Raw genomic sequence first — 25850 nt, forward strand, 5'->3', positions numbered from 1 at the left:
CCCAAAAAAAAAAGGCAGTACCTTTTGCATGGTCTGCTGGCAGAGTCATCCCACTCACCCCCCAAATATATATATATATATATATATATATATATATATATATATATATATAATATCATGCCCACAACCTACGAGATTAAGATGCGAAACAAGTAAGAGGTGTGCATGATAAACATCTCCAGAGAGCAGAATTTCGCCATGAAACACTTCTGTATTAGCTGCGTCAGGTCTGTCCCAAGGCTCTATATGGCAGCATTTGGATAGCCTTGCCAGGTAGCCTGGTGAGTTGGACACTCGAAAGGCCTAGATTTATCATGATGAGCACCGCCATGAACCAAGAAAGCGGTTAACCGAGGGTTTAAGAGGGCACAAATGGCGGTAAAAATAAGTTTCGTGCTTCAAATTGCCCTCCTTCATTCCCTGCGAATTGTTCACGTTTGGGTGCATATCAAACATGTTTGGGCGGCTGGCGAATTAATCCAATTCATGTATGAAATATGTACAAGTTTGCAGTTGGAGCATCTTGCAGAGAAATTGGTCAAAATTTTAAGCAGCAGTTGGTAGCTCTTAAGGCAATCGAAAAGGAAGGAAGAATAAAGTGGTATCACACTCGTATGATGCCAAGAAAAACTAAAGTAACTAAATATAAACACTGGTACTTCTCTCGCAAAATTTTGTTATCAGCTGATCTGACTTATAAATCTGTTAAAAAAGTACTCAAGTGGTGATATTCATCTTGTAAATGTAATTTAGAACACATTTCTTGAACCTTTCACTCATGCATTTTGGGAGTGATGCAATTTAGTGGTCAAGTTTCCTCGGGAAAAAAGAAAAACATGGAGTAAAATTCTCTACCAGGTCTTGTTGATGTTTGTACCAGTCTCTGCTTTCGTGGTGTGCTGATGAGACCAAAAAGTAGGGGGTGCGTGAAAACCTTGCATTTGGCGTACAGCTGCAGATTGTGAATGATTTTGTAAACAAACCAAACTTCATGGGTGCAAGCAGCTGGTGTCGCTGGGGTCCTTGGGCTTGGAGGGTTACCTGGCGCCCTTGCTCTGTGCATACATAGACATGATTCAGATGTAGGCGAGGCAAGGACATAGCCATAGGTGTCAGGTTCTGTGGAGCCCTCGTTTATGTTGGTGGTTTCAGTCAGATCGGTTTTGGATGACATCTGAAAAGCTCGAAAGGGAAATAGGGGTTTGGCATGTGCGATTAGACAATGCCTGGCAGGAGTGAAAAAATTCACGTAAAATATGTGGAAAAGGATGTGAAAAATTCTTCCCATAGGGGTGCTTGACACCCAAAGTCGGCAATTCTAGGACCCTGACAAAATGTTTTGGGGTTAAAAACACCAGAAACACTCAAGTTTCAGACACTGGTTGCCACCTAGGTGTATGATAAACCATGTATGGAACTGTGAAAAATAAAAGCGTTGTGAATGTTGAATGGAATCGCCTTTGAACCATACCGGGAAATGAGAAACGAGTACCAGCATTGCACCGGTCTGTAGATTAGCAAAGCCCTCACTTCCTATGCCCTACACAGACCAACTCAAGCTTGAACACGACCTTAATCTACCATTGACGACGAACCGCATTAATTGCCAAGGATACAACGAACATTCATAGAAAACCGCACGACCAACACCTACCGCAGACGGCCCGCCTTCTCACGCGCCACCACAGAGTTGTCAGGCAATGCAACTAAGACAATTACTCGCAATTCAGCGCCGAAAACGTCTCAACTATTCAGCGGCTTGCGCCCCGCCTCCCAGTCCGGGTTGGAGATTGAACATAGCAAAACCCTCCAATTGATTATAATGATTCGCCTTCCTCGTGGCTGATTTGTCAAGAGCATGAATATTCCGCTCGCGCTCATGCGTTGAACAGATTTGTAAAACATTTGAAGGGAAGCTGTATAGAGATGGGCATCACGATTATGAAGGACTTTTTTGTACTGATCCAGAACCGCCATGTGGTTGTGTTTTTGGCCACTTCCTGGTATCCGGAGTACAAAAATACTACGACAGCTGTGGATTTAAAACCAAGTTAAATTTGTCACTTATAGGTGCAAAATTAAAGCTGGTAGTTCTGGCTTCACAAAAACACCCTTTTAAATTGAAAAACGTTGCTATAGCCGAAAAACTGTTCGGAGACAGCCATCTCACTCCAACAAAAACACCAGGACATCAGAGTAACATGAAACCATTACTTTGGCCCGGAAAATTAAGGAGAAGGGTTAAATAGGACAAAACATCCATTAATTGCGACCTAAATTATCATGCTTCGCAATATCGGTTAAAACGCATCAAGATCTATTAATACCTTGCATTATCCGCCGGAGTCAGCGGAGTGACTGACTCCGATCCCTTTTGGCCGGTCTGCACGGGTCTGTCAGGCATTGTACTTGCGCTACCTCGGTAAATCGGTTAAGAGTGCTGCCTGTCTCTATTGCTCGGGTGGGACGTGCAGGGCGTCATGTGTTAACCGGGAGTGAGAAGGTGGAGGGCATGAATGTTCAGCTGTTTTTAAAACCAGTTAGCTGATGGAGCGTGAGTAGCGTGACCGTGGAGGCGCGTGAGTAGCGTGATTGTGGTGGAGCATGAGTAGGGTAGCAGTTTGTGGCATGTTCATTTGCATTTTTGCGTACCATTTTTGTCTGGCTGTGCGTAGCGTGTCCCATCCTCCATTTTTGAGGGTATATAAGCCCGGTGTGTAGCCACCCTCCACTTTGAAGAGTGCATAAGCCCGATACGTAATGGTCCTCCGTTTTGAGGAGTGTAAACAAAGAGCCTTCCATAAATTGCAAACCAATGTATATGCACATGTGTTTCAGAGTACAGAGTATGAGTATGTGTTGCTTCAGTGTACTATGTTTAATACTGATGTTTCCTTCCATTTAAAGTGATTTTACAAGAATTGTTGAAAGCAAAAAGCGGTGCTTTTGTTGAGGGCCACCTATTGTACTATTAACTCACAAAGATAACCTAAATAAAGCTGCAATGACCTGCAGCACTTGGATAATATTGTACTCCACTACAGAAAATGTGTACTCGACTACCAGGAAAATTTTTGGAATTTCCAACACTGCCAATTGTTTTTCTTTTTTATTTCTTTCACTGAGAAAAACAGTTCACATTTCTGCTTGAAGAGCTTTAGGGCAAGGCTTTGGTCAGCAGCCTTCCAATCCATGCGAGGTATGAAGAATCAGACATTTTTTGTTTTCTGCGGCGGTTGCGGCGCACGTGACGCGCACCATCGAAGCTCTTAATTTGGCCCATCGCTACTAGATATTTCCTCCCTCCTTTTTAGATTGTGCTGCAATGTGGTCTCGCCCCGCTGCCACCATGTGGTATCGTGTCCGAGTCTTATTTATCATTAATTGGTCTTAAACGTCATATATTATGCTCGTCCTTTTCGTCTATCTTCCAGACCCCACGTCATGCGGCAATATACAAGCATTGTGCGCCACCGAACGCAAACGATATAAAAGGGAAGCTGTCACTAAAATATAGGTCCGCTACCGTAGATGGTAGCACATCGCATGATGTAGCCTAGTTCTGGAGAATCATTTGGGCTTTATGCCAACTTATTGCATGACGACTTTCCAGGTTTGAGAAGGGGCCGTATCCCCCGCCCTCATCAGATATACTCCGAGAAGCCAGTCTTTTTGGTGACCACCAAGTTGTCAACTTATTCACTTAAGAACTGAGCGCTTACTATTTCTGTCAGCTAGCCGGGTTCAGTCAGAAGGCCAGCATTAGCATGCTGTGATACAACAAAATTGGTATACACTTGGCAGCTTTGGATACAACAACAAATTATGGCAACACACAATATTTTCTAAGATACTGGAATTAACAGGCCCTCATCAGCAATGAGGGGTGCCTACACATCATGTAAATGTGTCAGAGTAAGAAACATGGATCATCTGGCAGCTTACAAGCTCTTCCAAGCCCTCATAAGTCTCACAAGAAATTGTTTTTGAGCAGGTACTTCTGTTATAATCACGTTGTGTGTCTAGTCAAACGCTTAATTTAGCTTTACATGCATGATTGCTAGAGCCATCAGACTGATGTCGACGGATTCGAACTGCATAACTGACTTCTTCCGATTTGCTTCTGATCTATGAGTGTTCCAAATACCACACATTTGGGTTAAAAACAGGAGGTATGGAGTTTGGAGGTGAGGGACACAGGTCACTGAAGGTCAACGAAAGCGAGTCGGCGAAAGATGTCCTGTCAAATGGAATGCAACTCGACATCCTCCTTTAGCTGCCGTCGTCCAGCCATTTCTTAAACGCTTCCCCTAACGAAGAACAAAGCCAATTCACGTTCGAGAATCTGCGACAAATTCGCCGTAGCGGTGTAACTGGCTCAACGTTGCTCGTGTCCAGACTTTCCAAGCATACCACGTCCAGTTATGCACGGCAGTTCCAATCAAGTCTTGACCATCGCTGTGCGAAGGTTCAGCGCGTCTGCCGTCCGCTGGGCGTCGCTGACGTTCTTTTGGCTGTCCGCAGGGCCCGCCCAACTCCTTCCGCGCGTGCCAGCGGAGTGACCAGGTGGAGGCGGCTGTGATTCTGCCGGAGGAGGAGGAGGAGGAGGCGGACCTGCTAGTCGACATGTCGGAGTCGGGCGCTTCCGACAGGTCAGCGACACGTTTGTCGGGAATGCCTTACATCGGCGTCTATCGTTGGTCGTCGTGCGGCCGGATAAGAGCCGATCTCTGTTTTCTTCACTTTCGTCCACACTGGTCTAGCGCGACTGAATTTATACAGCACTTCCAGCGCGGACATGAGCAAGTGAGCAGTGTCAGTCGACCCTGAGGTGTTGCCCAGAAACCTGCTTGAGCCATATGCCTATCCTGATCCCAGACAGCCCTGCATGCCTGCTCCTGATCGTAGATGACCATTACCCTCCTGATCGGGGTATATACCGTGCACTCCTGACCTTCGCGCCTGGTTCCGGTCCGAGCCTGTAATCCGTGCTTCTGTCTCGGAACTGTTCCGCTTGAGAGCGATTCCAGCAGATTCTGCCTGACGTGATCCCGGTGGTTCCATCTGCTCCTGACTCCATTGGCCTGACCTCTGGCGGTTCCATTCGTACCTGACTTCTGATTCCCTCTCCCGCCCCTGATCACAATGACCCCGCCCTCTGCTTCCGGGCGGCGGCGACCCTGCCGGTGACATCCGACATCCGGGCCGGCGGCGGCGGCGGCGGCGGCGGCCCGGCCCGCGCCGTCCTCCTCTCGGTTGCCGTGGCTAAGACCTTCTCGGAAGCGGCGCCCGTGTGGCAGTAATCCGCACGGGGCGGCTCAGTCGTCGGCCTCGGAGGGCGCGGCGCCGCACCTGGCCCCGGCTCGAGCCCCGCCACCGACCGCGACGCCCGGCCGGGCCCTTCGGGCCAGCACGCGTGAGACCTGGACGTGCGCCTCTCACGCGGCAGGCCGTGCCGACGCGTCCGAGCAGTCATTGCTCGCGTGTCGGGTGCTCGCCGTCTCCGCTAAGCCATGCGCGCCGGTGAATGGCAGCGGCGCCTCGGCTGCTAAGCTCGATGTCCAGCAGGCGGCGGCGCGGCTGCGTCGAAGCTCGTGATGCCTCGTGATGCATTCAGTGCACCCGTGGTCTGTGTATTCGCGTGCGCAGTGCACGCCCGCCAGCCGCCGCCGCCGTGCACCGCCCAGTTTTGGCGGAAGCTTTAAGTTGGAGCGGTTTTGTGGAGTGCGTTAATCTTCGCGTGCTGATTTGCGATCGCCGTGCTCACCACTGGCGAGTTGTGTCTGTGGCACTAAAGCTTGGCCTCGTAGTGTCATTTCCCACTGGCAGGTGGATGCGTAGACCAATGTTGTGTAGGTAGCTGTCTGGGACAGAATAAATATGAACGTAGAAAAGAGGGTTTGCAAAGAAACAGGCCGTACAGAAGAAGTGCTGTCACTAATGAACGCATGAATTAATTTCACACAAAGCCAGTGTAAGAAGCGCTGGTTTTCGTCAGTAAAGTCGGTGACAGTAGTACTTCACCGTCCCCGCTACAGTGCAAGGTTATGACCTCTCACGCCACACTTTTTCAACACCGCCTCTGTGATAGTCCGTAATCTAAAGAGAGAGAAAAAAGCGCTGCATTTGTCCGAATCCTTTAAAACACCCCGCGTCCGACCAACAGCACGCAGCTTCATTGCAGCTTCAAAATCGAGTGACCAGCATCACCGGGAGACCCTGAGTTATGCCTTAACCACGGATAATACTTTACAGTCTTCGATCTCAGAACCTATTATCAATTCTTTGTAACTAAGAAAGCGTTCATTTGACTGGTAGCATGTGATGTTATCAGTCAGTGTAAACCTATTGCCCCCCTCCACCCGGTCCGCCAAAATTCCCTTCGTATGAGTAACTTTCTGCGATTTGCCGTAGCTTTAGGACGGCTGAACACATAGCTGAAACTTTTCACTTGCGTGAGGGACCTCAAACCCCACACCTTCTCAGAGAAGCACACAGAGGTAGGCGCACGGGCTTGTCCTCCGGGGATTGGGGAGATGGGTGTGGGGGTTCAGTACGAGCCCGTTGGATCCCCGGATGTTTGGCAAAAGCATGAATTAAGAGCGTCTGAATTGCGCTTTATTTCACATCGCTGTTTCCAGTATACAAAAGCATATCTTGAGAAGCCCTGCGAAAATGCAACAGAGATATTGTGAGGATGTGGAGCTGCTGTAGCATGTGATCACTTCACTGTGGTGCCCGTCGTGAGTCCCCTGGAGACCACGACCCTGCTCAGGAAATTATTGTGCACATGCATGTCCTCCTTCGTTGTTTCTCGACTTTGACATGGGTTGATGGCTATTGCATAGATCTAGACATTATTATGCTCCAAAGTCAATGTGATTCAGGGGATGTTGAAAAAGCATCATCCCGATGACATTTCATCTTGATGTATCCTTACTCAGAACCCATCCCATATGTCACAAGTCTTTTCCATGATTGAAGTGCGCTGTCATGCTTAATATTCCCTTGGTTGAACAGACTATTTCAAGGTGTCCATGATACGCGGAGACCGTACATTTACTGCGTTCACATAATGTGAGTGGAGTGGCGTGTCGTGAGTGGAATGGTGCGAATGGTCAATTCCTGTACAGCGGCACTGCCAGGATTTTGCTAAGTCAAGGACCCGGAGCTCGGTGAGCGCGCATCACGCCGATTTTTATTTTCAGTCGGAAGCCCTCTTTGGTGAAAAAGTAAACGTCCTAGCCTTATTGGGGGGAGGGGGGGGGGGGGGTCGCACAATCCCGCTCCTCTGCTGTGCCCTGCAGCTCAAGTTTCCCGAGTGAAATTACAATTTTCATGTAAGTCTCCAACCGCATTCTGTTCACTACACTTACAACTTATGGTTTTCAGCAATCTTTGGCTTGTTTCCAATCCACTGCAGGCAACGTATTTCTTCAGCAGATTTTGGGATGAAGTTCCTTTCGTAATGTAGACGTCGACGAATACCCTCGTGGACGCTTCCACGATAAATGAAATATATCTCCCCGTATCAACATCAGATGACTCATGACTGGAACGGATTGTCATTATTTTTGTTGAACCGCAAGATTTGTTGGCATTTTCGTCAATGAGACTTATGTCTTTCACAGTTATGTATAATGCGTGTTTTATCAAACATAAGCCGATGGAGCTTATCAAGGCTTCAACATTTATCTTTGGGATTTAATCCAAGCTTTCCGAGCGCCTACCTGGGCTCTCACCTCGAGCTCTCTCACAGCGACATTTCGAATTATCTCACAGCGACAGTTCGTCGTCCATAGTCCGACAATTTGGGAACGTCGAACGACCGCTGCATATTCGGCTGACCACGCGGCTTGGAGCACAAACATACTAACTAAAAAAGACTTCGCATTTTTTGGCGCACAAAGATTAAGCAAGTATTTTCCAGGCACAACGTAAGTTTCTTACATGAATTTGACAACCTACACCTTCTACCCCAGGTCTCAAGGTGGGTGCTTTAGGTAACCCCTGAGCACCTAGGTGGGTGTTGTCGTGCCTGTGTGCATGAGCACCTACTATAACCTAAACAACTCATTTGGCAAGGTAGAAACAAACGGTCATGACCATAAAATGAAACTGAAATAATGTGCTAATTGTGAATGCTGTCCTGGTCACCAGGGCAGGGGCAGTGTATAGCGCTACACAGGGGCGTAGTTTCACAAAATGAGTTGGGTGGGGTTGGGGGGGGGGGGGGGCTGGACAGTGAAAAATGACGGAAACTACCGGCAAAATTTGCCGACAGACAAGTTTGTTCCTAAATTTGACCCACTTTCTCCACAAAACTGGGGGTCTGGAGCTCAAGTTGGGTGGGATGGGACCTGCAGACCCCCTCCCACCTGCCCCAACTGGATAGAACACTACACCCCTGGCGTGGCTTAATATCATCCCAATGTACAAGGGCACCCATGACCGTAGAGAATCCCTGTGTTCCCTCTGTGTGTGCGTGTGTGTAGAATCTCCCGTGACGTGCACAGAGCAGATGCTACCGGTTGACGACGGAGCGAGCTCAGCAGCCAAAAGCCGTCCTTCAACAGCAAAGCGTTTGCAGGCGGATGAAATATCAATTTCGTAAGCTGCGCCAATACATTATGCAGCATTTGGCGTGGTGTTGTCGAATAGTCAGGCATCACGGGGCATGTCTCGTGACCTAAGGTCACTTTCCGAATGACATGTCATTAACATTGCATAGAACGCTAAGAAATTGTTAAAAACTTACCTTTTGGAGCTTTCAGAGACAAAATGACTTGTGGTTATCGCATTACGTCCTTAGATATGGTCGGCTGAGGGTATGCTATGCCGTGTAACTTGATAATCTCGCTGGACTAGAAATATGTACGCGTTCCTCCACTTGAGTTTAGCCTTCCGGAGGTAGATTAAAGGTCTATGAAAACCTAAATGTCTCATTTTTGTCTACACGTAAGGTATGAACAATGATTGACACCAACTTGGCATGTTTTCCTCGAGAATCCCACTTGGTCGATGCAAATGTGTCGAGGGAGGTTCTAGAAAGGATTTAATCGATCCATATGTTAAACGATCTGCATGGGAGGCCATTGGAGCCATATGTGGGCTCTGGCCAACACGTGAAGGAACTTCCCAACAACACTAGGACGCTGGAAAGTGTCCCTGAGTGACGTAAATTGCACAATAAACAACTAATTTTGGATACATTTATGGGGTCTCCTTCTCTTGGGCCGAAGGGGCACCAAAATCCTTATTTCGAGTCCACATAACCTTTGTTTTCAAGACAAACTAATGTTCAGGGGTACTACAAACGGTCCCAAATCTTCAAGTTCGTCATGAGAAATCGGAATAATTACCTCGAAAGATAAAGTGGACTCAATCTGGTAGATCATTCCTTTAATGTATTTTAGATATTTGACCGATTAAAACGCAAGCATATGAAAGTAAGGTGGTCGGAATCCTGGAACATTGTTGTGAGAGGAGCGAAGGACAGCACGTTCCAGGGGCGCCATAGCGAAGCGTAGCCTTTCCCTTGACGAAATCCTGGATCCATCCCTGTCCTGTGCACTTACATTGTCAATACAGCCGCTGGTGTTCCATAAAAGTGGTGTGACGACGTTTTACAAAGGGATGACAAATTATCAGATACTGTGCCAAAGTTGCAGCCCTTTTTCTTGCTTTGAAGTGCTTTGCTTCATTGTTCTGCGACCAGTTTTGCTAATATCTTGAACATTCTTAGAAGGTGTGGCTGTACGTATGTGCCGTGCTACGGGCTCAATGAGATGAACGTGTGAAGCACTACGAAATGAGTCACTTAATTAAGCATGACGATGGATCATAGACCGCTGTGGTGAATGAGCTGGACAGCATCAGACAACAGGAACAGCCATTGAACGAGCAAATGTGTTAAGATGGGGAGTTCCTTATGTCATAAAACATGTGCCTCACACCTTAGGCGGTTAATCAATTTGTGCCCTGCGACCTTCACTGAAACGGCAGACACTTGAAACAATTGGCAGGATTTGTCCAAGTCATATGTGCTTAGGCCGGTCAAATGGCAGTCAAGTAATGGGACTTGATTCGCCGTTTTACGAGCTAGTGCGCCATTTTTTGACCGTTTCCGGTGTTTACTTTTCTGCGAGAGCTTCATTTTCCTGCGGGGCCAGGGTTTGGAGCGTTCCGCCCGAGGAGCTATTCGATAGCGCGTTTTGCTGCGGGTGTCCCTATTGGGTAAGTACATACCTGGAAGCTGCGTCCTGGCGGTAAAAGTGTTTGATTTTTTGTGAAATTTGAGTTTGACGTTGAAACAACTTGGAGTTTACTTGAACATTTCCTTCAATTTAAATTGGTTATGAGTAGGGTGGTGCTAGCTGCTCGGTGCCCGGGGACTGAGGGGATTCGGTCGTGTGTGAGACTAGGTGCGGAGCGCAGCAACGCGCATCATTCCGTTTTCACGTGTAACCGCTAGTCACCCCATTATCTAGGTAGAAAGGGGCCATCTTATCTACCAGTGTGCAAACTGCGGCACACCAGTCAACAGGATGTTCCGGGCAGATCCGGTCCCGCCTCAAATGTGGAAGCCAATGTCTCTCTTGGGCGGGGGCCTGCGCTCTGAGGACTAGGGGTCGCCAAGATTTTGTAATGGTGCTATCTTTATTTACGAGCTGCATTTTTCCCCAATACATACAAGAAAAATAAGAATTTCACTGGATTTGCCATCCAACATTTTTCATCACAGCTTTACCTAAAATTTATATTAGGAAGAAGTGTGTCAAACATTGTGCAGTGTCAGTGATAAAAACTCACAGATTTGAAGCTGTCATGCAGATACTGGGCCAGACTGGCACACAGTTGTTTGTGACTGGTCTGCCTGTTAAGTGCAGGCACATGACTGGTGGGAGCAAAAAGGCTTGCATCTGTGCAGCATCCATGTATAGAACCAGACAGGCTAAGATAGGGCAGTTGGTCTTTGGGTCATCCTTACCTTGGGTACTGGTAGTCAAGATTAGTTACTGATAGATTAGTTAGGGTACTGGTATTCAAGAAGTTAAGTTGTGCATCTGGAAAACCAAAGGTATGGGGTTTCATTCCCTAGGGTGCCTGCCCTTCCTGCCATGGTGAGAGGCAGGCAATGTGATATAGCTCCAGCTGCTTGGTCTTAAAGCATTTGTAACAATGGCTGTGCTCCCTTTATAGAGTGGCATTCCTTCCCTTTTTATGTGATAAATTGTGCCTGCTAGTTCCACCAGATCTCTGTTCCATTTTACTACCTGACCCAAGGTACCATGAGCTACCCCAAAGTAAAATAGCCTACTCCAATGAAGAAATTCATGTTCCAGATTTCCAGAACCAGCCTGATGTTTGCCTCAATATCACCCGCCTGTTTACACACTTAAGAAAATGTGCACAAAATGTGTTGCAACTAGATTGATGGCTTCCTAATTTTGTTGGGTGTTGCACTCTGCTCACAAGTGGATATTCTGTGTAAAGATATATGGTACGTCCAGAGATATGGTTTCTATTTATTTGGAGGCTACAGTTTCCTCCATCTTTTAGAACAAAGTTACCATCTCTGGAGAGAGAAACCTGCTTTCCTGTATTTTGATGGTAGTTTTAACCATTCTGTCCCATTTTGTCCCTCCCTTTTTGGCCCTGTGGCATATTGTCAGAAAGCAAGCCCCCAGTCACATCCTGCAAGAAAGATATCTGTATGTTCTTGAGACATGAATTATGTGTGTCCCACAGTTTTCAGAATGTAACAGTGCCTGAAACAGGTCAGGTCAGGTCTAGCTGCACAGGGGCATGTGTGGGAATTGACGTTGGGGGAGCGAGGCAGGGCACAGCTTAATTTGCTACCAAAAAAACATTGTTATTTGCTGCATGCAGGTAAATTTTAATAAAAAACATTTCAAGTCATCAACAATCTGCATATTTTTAACTAACTTGCTTTGTTCTGATGATAGGCATTTATTCTTATGCTTACATTGTATGCATGTCAGAATCTTATGGGCTGCCATATGGCATCAGGTCCCTGCCCCTTGTGCATGATCCTGTGAATGTACTACTGCAGCACTCCATAGCACAGTGAAATTGGTAGTACACAAATGTTATGGGCATTTCAATTTAAATGCAATGACCCAGGTGATACAGTGTACTTAACTAACTGACACTAATGGTACTTTGACTTGAATTAAGCATATAAAAAGTGCAGGTGGCCAGGGGAGTTACCATTGCTCCACAAAACAACAGAATATCACCCAACCTAATATAACCTGTGATCACTCCACTTCACCCCAGCCCAGCACTAGCTCTATCAATCATTCAGTCCAAATACAAACCAGATCTTTCTGATCCTGTCCCTACTCCCACTGATAGGATTGATTACATCATTTTTTCCAGGAAAGAGGAGCTCATTACTTCTTACATTTGTATCTTTTCTCAGTTCCAACTATTCATGTTTTGTATTGTGGTAGATCAGACCCTGTACATACAAGGCCAGGTGACATCTGAGTATAAGATTGACCATGCCCCTGGCACATAACCAGTCCCATTTTGCCACAAAATCTGGATGTTCACATATAAGTATATGATCAGATTTAATACATATTTGCTTGTTTTTGTTATTCATCTGATTGTTCTTAAATTAATGAAACTAAAATTGCTGTAAGACTTTTGTCAACTTGATTCCTACCAGAGTCCTTCAGGGCTACAATGCATGCCCATTGTGAAACTCTTACTGATAGCAATCTGAACTCTAAAAGCATGCCAAGAACCATGTGTGCAAGGCAAGGCAATGCCTGAAGATAAAAACAATCACATATTAATGCCAAATTTTGTATATGATGTATCTTATTTTGTATGTGATGTCCAAAAGCAGCAAAACACTTGAGCAGGAGGAAAGTGGGCAGAAATGTGACAATTTGCAGAACATTTGCACAAAGGAACACTGCAGGGTGCTGTGCCCTCTTCCCTCAAGAACAAAAGGGGAAAAGAGATGGGTGAAACTCACAAGATCATTAAATGACCCAATTCAATGGAGATGTGTTATCTGCCATCATCTATTGTAGCTGCAGTTGGCAATTATTCATGTTTATTCCTTGTCATCACCCTATAAGGGGGAGGGGTTGAATATTTTTGTCAAAGCTGTTCCAGCAGATGAAATAACTATTGTGACCAGAACACTTGAATTCAAAGGACAAAGTGGATAAGTTAAACTTGTCAAGAAGGACTAACCTTCCACCAATGTGTTCCCTCCAAATGATGCTGTCCCTTTTCCAGGTCAGCCATTTATCATGGCTGCAAGACAGGTGCAGAGGGCTTTGCTGAACAGGAGAGCAACCTCATCATTAGACGCCCAGAGGATAGAGTTTGAAAAAACTCAGGTACTGTTCAAGAAAAAAACACAATGTGGTCTTACTTGAAGTGTGAGTGATTTATTTTGCTGCATGTGGTTTGATAATAATCAGTCATTTATTGACCCAGCATTCCAGAAATAGTAGATTCAGCAGCACACCTTTATTATGTAGCCAATTTTTCCTTCCCACAGATGTCGCATTTTTCGAAGGCGACCAGCTCGCAGGAGATGCCGGTCAAAACCAAGCACGTGCGTGCTCTGATCATTGGCACGCATCACGAGCACAGCGCGCACACCTTCTGGTCGCTGGCCGAGCGCGTGCCGCTACAGGAACACCCCATCACCTGCTGGAAGTTCTGCCTTGTGCTGCACAAGGTGCTGCGTGAGGGGTACCGCAACACGATGCGTGAATCATACAGCCGGCGTAACATGCTGCGAGAACTCGCCACCTTCTGGGTACGTCTTGCAGGCCGCGTCGGGCCGCACTGGCCGCGCCGGCGGACGCGTGCCGCGCGGCCGCTCGTGGAGCCTTGTGGTCGCGCTCCGAGAAGGCTAGAAGTGTGCGATTTGGGCCGTGGTCTGGTGCCGCGGTCCGGTTACGCCGCCCGTGGTGACGTTGCTCGGATGTTTCGGGTTGTTCGTGCGGTCGGTGCAGGTCCGGGTGGGATGTCATTGCTGTGGATCTTCGACCGATGCTATCGCTTCCAGTTCGTGCCCTGTGTAGCTTCGACCTGTCCCCTTGGCCCGCAAATCGCTCTTCGCTTCGTCAGCACTTTCTTCGTTGTTCACTCGGTGTATGCCTGTTGAGTGAGTTGCTTCCACCTCCACGTGATACTTGCGTTATAACAGCCTCCAATCACCATTTGATCGTGACCTCATTTCCACAGTAACTTCTATGTGACCTTCCCTTTACAGCCTCAGCCGGTCCCCATCATGAGCTCCACCTGGACCCCATGACAGCTGCCTGACCTCCACCATCGCATCTCTGCAGTGTCGGCTTCTCTGTTGGCAGGGCCACCTACCGGACGCCTACGGCAAGCTGATCCAGAGCTACATGCAGGTGCTGCTGGTCAAGCTGCGCTTCCACATCAAGTACCATGGCTTTCCGGGCACGCTGACGCTCAGCGAGGACGAGCTGGAACGGCTCGGCGAGAACGACCCCAACAACTACTTCGAGATGGCCGTGGAGATCCTAGACTACCTGGAGGCCATCGCCACCATGCAGTCAGCCGGTGGGTGACTGCGGTGTTCGGTCCCGCCTACCGGCACGACCCGGTCGCCGGCTGCTGTGGCATTCATCGGAACTTTGCCCACCCGAGAGCCTTCCGTCCGTGGATGTTGCGCTCGGGCTCCATTGCTGTGAAACAGGCTGTGCGGCAACGTTTGGTGATGGGCCCTGTGAACGTCTCGGCCGGTAACCGTGTTTGATTTAGGTGCAGCGCTTCAGTGTTGCTCGGTTTGCAACGAAGTTTATCTTGTGCAACGACATTTAACGACTGCAAAGCCTATTCAGGTGTTCCAATATTTTGTGTAGTGTTGCACCGGAAGGCCCAACATGGTACCTGGCGACTGTCGAACTCGCGAGATTGCGGTGGTCAGTCAGTCACCACCTCTAAACTTCTAAATTGCACTGAACTGAACTGCATTTTATTAAGCGTGTGCTGCGAATATGATCGCTCCATGGATCACGTGGCGACCTCAGTTCGCAACGTGCCGCGCCGCACGCCGAAGTCGTGCCGTTGAGCTTCGTGGACCCGTCCGGCTCCGCTCTGCCATTCGGCAGTGTCCGTACCCGCGCCCCCGTGTTCGCCTTGACGTGAGCGCGGCGTTGCCAGCGTCACGGCATGGCGCGCGCGCGTTTCAGTGTTCGGCTCGCTGGACATGTCGCGCTCGTCGTCCATGACCAAGGAGGGCCAGTGCCGCCTGGCGCCGCTGATACCGTGCATCCAGGACTCGATCGCCCTCTACAACCACTCCATGAAGATCATGTTCCAGCTGCACTCCAGTGAGTGCCTCGGCACGGGGTGCGGCTGACGTAGATCGCCCCGCGTGCGCTTTCTCAGCCCACTGCTCTTGTTCCGTGCGCTCTCATGTCTCTCCCTCCCTCTCTCCCTTTCCCCCTCCCTCTCTCCCTTTCCCCCTCTCTCTCTCTCTCTTTCCCCCTCCCTCCCTCTCTCTCTCTCTCCCTCTGTCATTTTGTTTGACCCCTCGGCTCCTATGCCAGCGTGATGACCAGTGGGAATTTGAAACCACAGATATTATCGATGTATCTTATGGATAGCGCAACTGGCGTACAGTGGCGTCAGACTCATCTTCGGGGGGTCGGGACGGACGCGCTCGACTCGCGTCTCTCTGCTGGGAGATCGCTGCGGAGCAGGGGTCTCTCAGACGCCGCGGACGTGGTGTTCGGAGGAGCTCCGCGCCGTCTGGGTGGGCCGCTGGCAGCGCGCGCCGTGCTGTTACAGTCCTGCCGCCGGACCTGCTCTCCGGACACCGGCAGCGCTTCAACAAGCTGTTCGCCTCGCTGAAGCAGTTCTACCACAAGTCGGCCAACTTGCAGTACTTCAAGACGCTAATCCAGGTGCCACAGTTGCCTGAGGTATGTTGGATGCCAAGGTCAAAACACCATTGGTAGCAGAGTGTTAGGGTTATAAAAGTGCAGTTGGAAAAGCTAGATGCACCATCTGAATCTGCCAAGTATTGTCCTCCATTTCCATGTCCTGACTGAGCCATTTGGAAACCTTTCACTTTGATCAGTGATGTAACTCAGTTCTGGGGAATAATTTGGGCCTTATGCCAATTTATTGCATCACAACTTTCCAAGGTTTGGGAAGGAGCCGTATCCCCGCCGTTATCAGATATACTCCGAGAAGCCAGTCTTTTTGTATGCTAATATTTCCTTTACAAATATTGCTGTGGTTGAAACTCGTCAAAATATGGTCATGCAGTGTTAGTATTGTATAGCATGATATGTAACAACATAACAGAACTCAAATGTGTTGCTTCTGCCAGCACTTGACCACCAAGTTGTCAAATTATCCACTCGCAGATTGAACTGAGCTTTCATTATTTGTCAGCTAGTTGTGCCCAGTCAGAAGGCCAGCATCAGCATGCTGTGCTACAGCAACAGAATTGGGATATGCTTAACATTTTTGGATCCAACGACAAATTATGGTAAAACACAATATTTTCTAAGACACTGGCATTACCAGGCCGTCGTCAGCAATGAGGGGTGCCCATGCATCATATAAATGTGTCAGAGTAGGAAACATGGGTCATCTGGCAGCTTACAGGCTCTTCAAATCTTCATAAGTGTCAGAAGGAATTGTTTTGAACAGGTACTTCTGTCGTATCTGCCCGAAAATATATGGCAGGTGCCATGTTAACAATAACTGCTTGAAATGGGAGTTGCTGTGTTCGTAAACTGCAATGGGACAGATTTGCGGTTTGCAATATGTTTTTGTCATGCTTCAGCGTTTGCCAGTTTTCGATGACAAGTAGGTTCTGATTGCCTGATTTAATTGGTAAAAGCCTGCTGACCGAAAGTGTGTTGGCCGCTTTAGTTAAAATTGTGTCGTAATAGGCTAAAGAGGTGCGGAACCTACCCTTAACCCACGTTGTGTGTCTAGTTAAATGCTTAATTTAGCTATACATGTATGATTGCTAGAGACATCAGGCTGATATCGACAGAATAGAACTGTATAATTTAGGTCGTCCAATTCGCTTCTGATGTATGAGTATTTCAAATGTAACAAATTTGGGTTAAAAACAGGAGGAATGGAGTTTGGAGCTGAGCGACACATGTCACTGAAGGTCAACGAAAGCGAGTCGGCGAAAACGCATGGCGCTCATCAACTGAGCCCAGCGGCGTCCCCAGTTTGGTATGAGCAGCTCACATGGAATGTAACCGACATCCTTCCTTTAGCTGCCGTCGTCCAGTCATTTCTTAAACGCTTCCCCCTAACGAAGAACAAAGCCAATTCACGTTCGAGAATCTGCGACAAATTCGCCGTAGCGGGTGTAACTGGCTCAACGTTGCTCGTGTCCAGACTTTCCAAGCATACCACGTCCAGTTATGCACGGCAGTTCAACATCAAGTCTTGAACATTGCTGTGCGAAGCTTCAGTGCGTCTGCCGTCCGCTGGGCGCCGCTGACGGTCTTCTGGCTGCCGGCAGAGCCCGCCCCAACTTCTTCCGCGCGTGCCAGCGGAGGTGACCAGGTGGAGGCGGCTGTGATTCTGCCGGAGGAGGAGGAGGAGGAGGCGGACCCGCTAGTCGACATGTCGGAGTCGGGCCTTCCGACAGGTCAGCGACACGTTTGTCGGGAATGCCTTACGTCGGCATCTATCGGTGGTCGTCGTGCGGCCGGATAAGAGCCGATCTCTGTTCTCTTCACTTTTGTCCACGCTGGTCCATCGCGACTGAATTTACACAGTACTTCCAGCGCAGGCGTGAGCGAGTTGGCAGTGTCAGTCGACCCTGAGATGTTACCCAGATACCTGCTCGAGCCATATGCCTGCCCATAGAATGCGCGGAGAGCCTCGGGCGCGGTTGTGACGTCATGAGCGCGTCAGCTGCCCGGTGCGGCCGCGCGCTCTGCTGAGGGCGCCGCTCGTGCCATTCGCAGATTTGGAGACACGCTGGAAATTGTGGATGGGCCGCCACCACCGCCGCCGCCGCGGCCGGACGTGGAGGAACAGCTGCGCCAGCAGCTGCTGGCCCGACAGCAGGAGGCGGCGGCGCTGCGCGCGCGCGCCGAGCAGGTGGAGCTGCAGCTAGGCGAGCGGGAGAGCCTGCTGCACTCTGAGCAGGAGAGGTGCGCCGAGCTGGAGGCGCGGCTGTCGGCCAGCGTGGAGACGGCCCGCCGCCGCAGCCAGCCAGAGCGCGCGCGCCGCCGACGAAAAGTTCCAGAAGATGAAGGGCGTGTACCAGCAGCTGCGCGAGGAGCACATCCGGCTGATCCGCCAGAAGGCCGAGGTGGACCAGCAGGTGCTTTCGGAGCAGCAGGGCGCGCGAGCAGACGAAGCTGGCGCACGCCGACCTGCAGCTGCAGCTGAGCAGCCTCAGCGAGCAGCGTTCCGTGGCCGAGGAGCAGCTGCAGCGGTCGGAGGCGCGCTCGGCAGAGCTGGCCGCCATTCAGGTGAGCGGCGCGCGCGCACGCGACGGACGCCGCGCTGCAAATGGGACGACGGGACCGGACAGACGCCGGTTAGCCTGTGGCGTATGGTGGTCGGGGGTGAGCTGGGCGGTTGGTTATAGTGGTATCAGCATGTCTGCTGTTAATTGTTAGGGTCCAGCGTTTGAGCATTCTGTGCCTTTCAGTGGGAGGTACTATTTAATACACCGCCTGATCTAGTTGCATCTGAATATCGAGCATGTGTTTAAGCGACGTGCTCACAACCCAGTCTCTTCCGAAAAACATCCGCATCTGTTCGTCATTGCATTCTCCCTCCGGGCTGGTGGCCATGGTCTCAGTGCAGTGTTACGCCCTGCTCTCCCCCCCCCCCCCCCCCCCCACTCCCGCCCTCCTCACTGACGGCGTCGCGCGCCGCCGGCCAGTCGGAGCTGCAGACGTCCCGGAGCCGGTGCGCGGCGCTGGAGGGCCAGCTGCAGGAGCAGACCACGCACGCCAGCCTGGCACAGGTGGAGCGCGACGAGCAGCAGGCGCGCGGCCCGCCAGCTGCAGGCTGAACTGGAGGCCGAGCGGGCGCGCCACCGACGCGAGCAGGCCGACCGCGCTCAGCGCACTCTGGTCAGTCAGCCGACGCACCACCGATCGGGCGGCGCAAGCACGGCCGGTACCGCGGGCGGCGCGGAGCTTCGGTGGCGTGTTCATCACTCGCTGGAGGACAGGGGGGGGGGGGGGAGGGGAAGGCACGGCTCAGGGTCAGGGTGTAAAGGGGTGAGGGGAATAGTGTGATTTCACTGCTTTAGTTGGTGTGGATGACAGATGTTGATCCGGCATGAGGTGAGCACGTCTTAGCATAACCCCAAAATGTGTTACTTGTGACATCGACGTAATTGGTTTAACTCTAACTTTAATTCCTAAGACCTAGTTGTGCTATTAAAAGAACGCTCTCCAATTTTCATATTTAATAAAACACGTCAGCTGTATCAAGCAAATATGCAATGCTACCATCAAGGTTTTTTGTCGTCGCCAGGTGTAAATAATTCGTTTCAGTACAAAGTCCTGACAACTCTTCGTCCAAGGACTGCTCAAACCTGAGGACGACGAAAGGCATTACTCGAAACATTGTATATTTACTTTTAAACGTCCGCAACTGACGTTGGAATGCAAGAGTGAGCATGAACAACCACACGCCGTCGTGCGTCTCCGGCAAACTGCAGCAGAGCCCACGCTGATTAGGCCATGTGTAGTCGTTCGCGGCGCCTGTGGCTTACCGCCCCGCAGCCGTGCACGCTCTGCCGACGACACACCCGGCGCGTGCGTCCGTCCGGCGGTGTGCGCCGTGTTGACGCCTCTCCGTGCCGTTCGCAGTCGACTGCGTGACAGCGGCTGAGCAGATGGTGCAGCGTTCGCTGGATGAGTTCGACAACCCCATGTTCTCGGCCGTCACGTGCACTCCAGGTGAGAGTGTGGTCCGGCAGGCGACCTTGGTGGCCTGATGTCTGCAACATCGCCCCCCCCCCCTCCCACCCCCTCTGTTTGGTGGTGCTCGGGCCGTATGATAGCTCGCAATCATTTCAGTGAATTATTGCAGACAAACAGCAGCATTTTGCTAATGGATTGAAGTGTGAAGAGTTAGCTGGTTGCAGATAGGGTTGTCCGCGTGGTTTGGTGTGTGTGGAGACAGCCGCACTCAGTCTCGAACATGCTCTACATAGCATGCCTTGACGTCATGCACAATTTATAATCCTTCAGTTGCAGGACTTCATCTGCACCATTTTGCGTGAAGATTGGAACGAGGCATTAGTATTAAGGACAGGGTCATTGTTCGAAATACCATCCACGTCTGTGCAGGTGGTAACATACCACACGAGGACGATAGTCTTAACAATTAGTCCATGCGGGATTTCATTCACATCTCACGGCGTATTTTCGTACATCTCTCCCATAAACGGAGTCATGTACGCTGATGTGTGTGGTGTTTGTAGGTGCGAAGTTTTCCCCTTTGTAATGCAGTTAAATGCTCAAAGCTGAGCTTTGCGATGACAAGCTTGGTGCGATGATGTGTGTGATGATGTGATGTGTGAATGGCGTGACCTGCATGTCGCAAACCGTAACTGCCGTGCACCGTCGCGTACATCAGCCCGAGTAGGCTCCGAGTGTCTGTGAGTCAGACGTGACGTAGCTGTGGTGGTTGACCGTAAGCTGACGTGACGTAGCTGACGTAGACGTGACGTAGCTGCTGCGGTCCCCTATATCGATTAGAGTCGTGCCATGATACCTCGCTCTGGTCTCACAGTGTCCCCTGTGTCCCCTGTTCCCCCTGTCTGTGTGTGGCCTTAACTCGCATTGTGCTATACCTTGTTCTGACCCCCCACAGCGCCCCCTGTGTTCCCTGTCGCCCCCTGTCGATATGCTAACGTGACTCTCATTGGCGCTGTACTTCGCTCCAGTCCCACAGCATCCCCTGTGTCCCCTGTCGTCCCCTGTCGGTATGTTACCGTGTCTCTCATTGGCGCTGTACTTCGCTCCAGTCCCACAGCATCCCCTGTGTCCCCTGTTGCCGCATGTTATGTGTGCTGCCGTAACTCTCACTGGTGCTGTACCTCGCTCTAGTCCCATAGCGCCCGCTGTGTGGGCCTTAGTACCGGCTGTGTGTGGTGACGGTCCGCCCCCCCCCCCCCCCCCCCCCGTGACCACACGGTGCCCTCATGTCTGCCAGAGCATCTCCCGTGTCTAATGCTGGCCTGCGCCCCGCCGTTCTCACCCAGCACCCGTTGTCCGTCGTGTCCAGCATTCGCCGGTCAGCTGCGGCGACCGATGCCGGCTGTCCCGTGTTGCGGCTGACATAGCGCTGCCCGCGTGTCCGCCAGAGTACCTGCTGGGTCAGATCGAGCCGCTGCTGGAAGCGCTGGAGCCGGTGGCGGGCGCCGGCGACGGGCCCGAGCTGCTGGGCCGGCTCCTTTCGTTCGCCCACATGGCCGGGCAGTTCCTGCTGCACGGCAAGGCTACCTCCAACACTAGTCCCAACATTCAGCTGGGCGAAGGTGCGGCGCGGCGGCGCGCGGCGGCGGCCGGCGGCTCGCAGGGATAGGACCTGTGGTTACCCTGACGTGCTCGGCTGAGCCGGGTGCTCCGTGGTGTGCGTCGTGGCCCTCTTCGGGGCGGAGGAGGGGGTGCTACTTGTTTGTTTGCATCTTTGTTGATAGAGGCTGCTGCATTCCAGCAAGTTAACTACGTTCGAGTCTGTTTATTGATTGTAGTTTGGAATAGATGCTGTTTGCTGCGAGAAGGAGTTTGCGCCCATTTTCTCCAAGCCTTGGCTTGTGATTAAAGCTTTACGATGCATTTAGCATCTGAGGCTGTATGGCGTCGCCCGCCTCTCATCGTAACTGCGCCATATGACCAACGTAGTCGATGCGCCCCAAAGCCCAAATCATCACTTTTACTGACAGGTTGGACAGGCACTGTGCGGACTCGAACCCCTGTTCTGTTTTCCCGCGCGCGTAGCGTGACCGCCGCACCACGGTCGCGAACCTCGGACCGTGATCGGATCCCGCTCGTGATCGGCTCCCTGTCATGCGGCCTGCACCCTGACTCCCCGCCCCGCCCGCAGAGATGTCGGCCGTGTGCGTCAGCCTGGCGGCGGCGTCGCTCCAGCTGCTCGCCGGCTGGCGGACGGCGGGCGGCGAGCGCGCCGCGCCGGCCGCCGCCGCGCGCGCCGAGCTGGCGCGGCTCGGCGAGCTGACGCGTCGCGTGGCCGACTCGCTGCGCGCCGTCAGCGGCGAGGAGGTGGCCTCGCTCGTCGAGCAGGAGATGACCGCCATGGACAGCGCCATCGAGGCGGCGGCCGCGCGCATTCAGGTGCGGCGCCGCGGGCCGGACGCGACCGGCTCTGTGCCGGCGGATGGCGCGTGCGCGCCGAGCGGGTGTGGCCGGGAGTCTCGCTGCTCGACCGGCGGGAGGGCGGTGTCGACTGACTGCTGTGGTGCGCGCCGTGCGCGGCCGGCACGTGCCCAAGCGGCGAGCGTTCGGCCAGCCGGCCGTGGCGAGCTGCTATGCTGCCGCCCAGCCGGCGGCCGAATGAGCGTGCGTATCGCGGGCGGGGTCTGCTGCCTCGGTCCGCGCGTCGGCTGGCGGGGTCTGACATCCGTCCGGCGCCGCAGGAGATCCTGATGGCCGCCCGCACCGCCGACTCGGGCGTCAAGCTCGAGGTCAGCGAGAAGATCCTGGACTCGTGCACCGGCCTCATGCGCGCCATCAAGGTGCTGGTGCAGCGCAGCCGCGACCTGCAGGCCGAGATCATCGCCCAGGGCAAGGTTAGCGGCGACTGGGAGAGTGAGGGGGGGGGGGGGGGGGGAGTTTGTGGTCCATGGTGTGGAGAAGGGCAGGCTCGACGACCGAGTGCGGGCTGTGACGCTGTGTGTTGTGTGACGCCCATTTAGTGTTTGAGACGGCCAAGTTGTGATGATATCAATGCTGATGCGCATTGATATTTTTTTTTGCGTGATGCGCATGGGTACAAGCGCATTGTGGTCATGGTTTTGAGGGATGGGCATGGGGTGTTGGTGGCAGGGTCCTGTCGAAGACTGGGCCATGGCTCATTCAGGTCCACTTTGAAGAGAAGAAAAAAGACGCGGACGCGAGCAGTCGGCGAGCGGGAACGTCTGCGCCGTCGCGTATTAAATCATTCCCCACCGCGGTATCTGTCGCACCGCGACCGCCGCCGCCTGAGTTATGCGCCAACTTGGGCCGTTTGCCACCTACCGTCCGTCGGGGCCGGCGCCCGCCGGCCGTCACTAACGCCAAGGGAGGGAGGGGGGTCGGGGCCGTCGCCGTGCCGTGTGGGCGGTCAGCCACCGGCGGCGGTGACAGCGGGCGCGGAGCCGCCGCCGGCGCCGCCTGCCACGTGTCGCGCCTGCCGCAGGGGTCGGCGTCGCCCACCGAGTTCTACAAGCGCAACCACCGCTGGACGGAGGGCCTCATCTCGGCGGCCAAGGCTGTCGGCATGGGCGCCAAGTCGCTGCTGTACGTACCGTCGGCGGTGGTCTGTCGCACCCTCCTGGCGTGCGGCTAGAGTGCCTTGTCGCACCCTCCTGGCGTGCGTTGGGAGCGCTCTGTCGCACCCTTCTGGCGTGCAGTCGGAGCGCTCTGCATACCCTCCTGGCGTGTGATGGGAGCGCTCTGTCGTACCCTCCTGGCGTGCAGCCGGAGTGCCCTGTGGTACCCTCCTGGCGTGCGGTGGGAGCGCTCTGTCGCACCCTCCTGGCGTGTAGCTGGAGCGCCCTGTCGTACCGTCCTGGCGTGCAGCCGGAGTGCCCTGTCGTACCGTCCTGGCTTGCGGTGGGAGCGCCCTGTCGTACCCTTTTGGCGTGTAGCCGGAGTGCCCTGTCGTACCCTCGTGGCGTGCAGCCAGAGTGCCCTAACGCACCCTCCTGGCGTGCGGTGGGAGCGCTCTGTCGCACCGGCTCTGTTGCCCCTTCTGAAACCGCACAGTTCTGTCAGCCGTCTCTGCGCGGCCGCTCTGTCCGTGGAGAAGGACGTTGTTTGTCCTCCGCACACTCTGACGCCCCCCCCCCCCCCCCCTACCATCACGCACCGCCCTCGATAGGGGATCGGAGCGTTGCTGTTGGGCAGACGGAACGAATCTGGCGGAACGTCACCACCTGCTATTCAGAAGGTTGCCGTTTTTTGTCATTCGGGACCCGGCGGAGTGGCCGGCAAATCGCTGCCACCGAGTCGCACTGGATTGTTGAGCTCCGTGCTTCTGGCGGTGCCCCCTCCCTACCTCCGTCCGGCGGGCACTGACCACCGCTGACCCTGGCCCCGATCTACGGACAGGGACGCGGCCGACCGGCTGGTGGCAGGCACGGGCAAGTTTGAGGAGCTGATTGTGGTCACCCACGAGATCGCCGCCTCCAGCGCCCAGCTCGTCATCGCGTCCAAAGTCAAAGGTGGGGAGGGGGAGGCTCCGCTTCAGGGGTCAACGGCGGGCGTCGGCGCTACCCCGCAGCGGTGTCTGCATCGGTCGGGTGGTTTCGAAGTTCCGACATTGTTCGTAGTATGTATGCCCTGTCTACGATGACGAACTGACGCGCGTTTGGTCCTGCCAAACGCGTGGGCTGAAATCGTTGCGTCGTCGCAAGGCGGGCTTTGCGGCTTGTTTTACCCCCGGCGCTTGAAGATTTAGTGAACGTGTTTCCCACCACGATCCTGAAATGGCGGCGGGCATGGAACTGCGTGTCACCCGACACCAGAGCCCGTCACGGGGTCAGGGACGCACAGCAGCAGCTCGGTACATCCCGATGAACAGCGAGCCCAGTAAACCTGCGTGACCTCAGCTGACCTGACCTGACCCACGCATCTCCAGCCGACCGCCAGAGCAAGAACCTGGCGAACCTCGGTCAGGCGTCGCGCGGTGTTTCGGAAGCCACCGGCTCCGTGGTGGCCACCGCCAAGTCTTGTATGCAGCTGGTCGAGGACAAAGGTATGTCACTGCGCGCACGTGCAGCCGGCGTGAAGACTTGCAGCGTCTCTTACAGTGCCTTGCAGCTTGTTTTGGCATGAAGGGTGTGAAGGAGTACTGGCGCATGGAGCGGAGCGTTTCTCAGTCACAAGGCTTTGCCGTGTCGAGATCATTGAACAGGTTCTTCTATGTCTGACCTTACTAATGAGCGGCATCCCATTGATATGTATTCGCGGCCGGTCGCCCCTTACCTCCAGTGTACCGTCCCTCACCGCCCCTGTGTCTGACCTGACTAATGAGCCGCATCCCATTGATGTGTACTCGCGGCCAGTCGCCTCGGTGGCACCAGTTTTTGCCCTTCCGATCGTGTGCCCGCCGTTCCGTTGGGAACCGGTGCTGGCGCTCCGGTGCAAGTCACCGCGCCGAGCGATCCACCGCAGTATGGGACGAGTCGCCCGCGCGCCTTGCCCGTGACCTTGACCGTCTGCCGCGGCGTGAACTGCCGGCCGTGACGGTTACCTAGACTGTGACGGTGCGTCCTCGCCGGCAGCCGTGTTCGACTTTGGCAGTCTGTCACTGCACCAGACCAAGCGGCAGGAGATGGAGGCGCAGGTGCGCGTGCTGGAGCTGGAGGCGCAGCTGCAGCGCGAGCGGGTGCAGCTGTCGGCGCTGCGGCGCCAGCACTACCAGCTGGCCGGCGACCTCGAGGGCTGGGAGGAGGTGGACAAGCCGCTCTAGGCGCGCGGACGGCGGTTGCGCCGCCCCCGCGGCAAGGGGGGGGGGGGCGACAGTCGTGCCGGCCGCCACCGGTGGCGCTGTGCCGGGTCGTCGATGTGGAGGAGCTGGCAGACCGGAGGGCCCGGACCGTGGACCAGATCTCACCGAACGCCGGGAGG

At 53.0% G+C, this 25850-nt stretch overlaps 2 protein-coding genes across 2 annotated transcripts in view; both read left to right on the forward strand.

Moving 5' to 3' along the window:
* LOC119098365 (uncharacterized) overlaps positions 1–5510 on the forward strand; it is an 8293-nt gene extending 2783 nt beyond the window's left edge. The window contains exons 4-5 of the mRNA XM_037221284.1: positions 4525–4652; positions 5450–5510. Of these exons, the coding sequence (XP_037077179.1) occupies positions 4525–4652; positions 5450–5510 (189 nt within the window). The remainder of the gene's footprint in view (positions 1–4524; positions 4653–5449) is intronic.
* Positions 5511–10167: 4657 nt separating this feature from the next.
* LOC119098366 (huntingtin-interacting protein 1-like) lies at positions 10168–25692 on the forward strand. Its single transcript, XM_037221285.1, is given in 18 exon segments — positions 10168–10236; positions 13285–13388; positions 13553–13816; positions 14373–14592; positions 15225–15365; positions 15826–15959; positions 18242–18372; positions 18374–18500; positions 18920–19031; positions 19860–19949; positions 21362–21535; positions 22105–22130; positions 22215–22352; positions 22655–22807; positions 23416–23516; positions 24330–24442; positions 24859–24975; positions 25505–25692. Coding segments are annotated over 17 exon segments (2319 nt in total). The 5' UTR covers positions 10168–10236; positions 13285–13298.
* Positions 25693–25850: the final 158 nt, after the last annotated feature.

This window comes from Pollicipes pollicipes, unplaced genomic scaffold (assembly GCF_011947565.3).
Source record: "Pollicipes pollicipes isolate AB1234 unplaced genomic scaffold, Ppol_2.1 Scaffold_4740;HRSCAF=5597_pilon_pilon_pilon, whole genome shotgun sequence".
Classification (NCBI taxonomy): domain Eukaryota; kingdom Metazoa; phylum Arthropoda; class Thecostraca; order Pollicipedomorpha; family Pollicipedidae; genus Pollicipes; species Pollicipes pollicipes.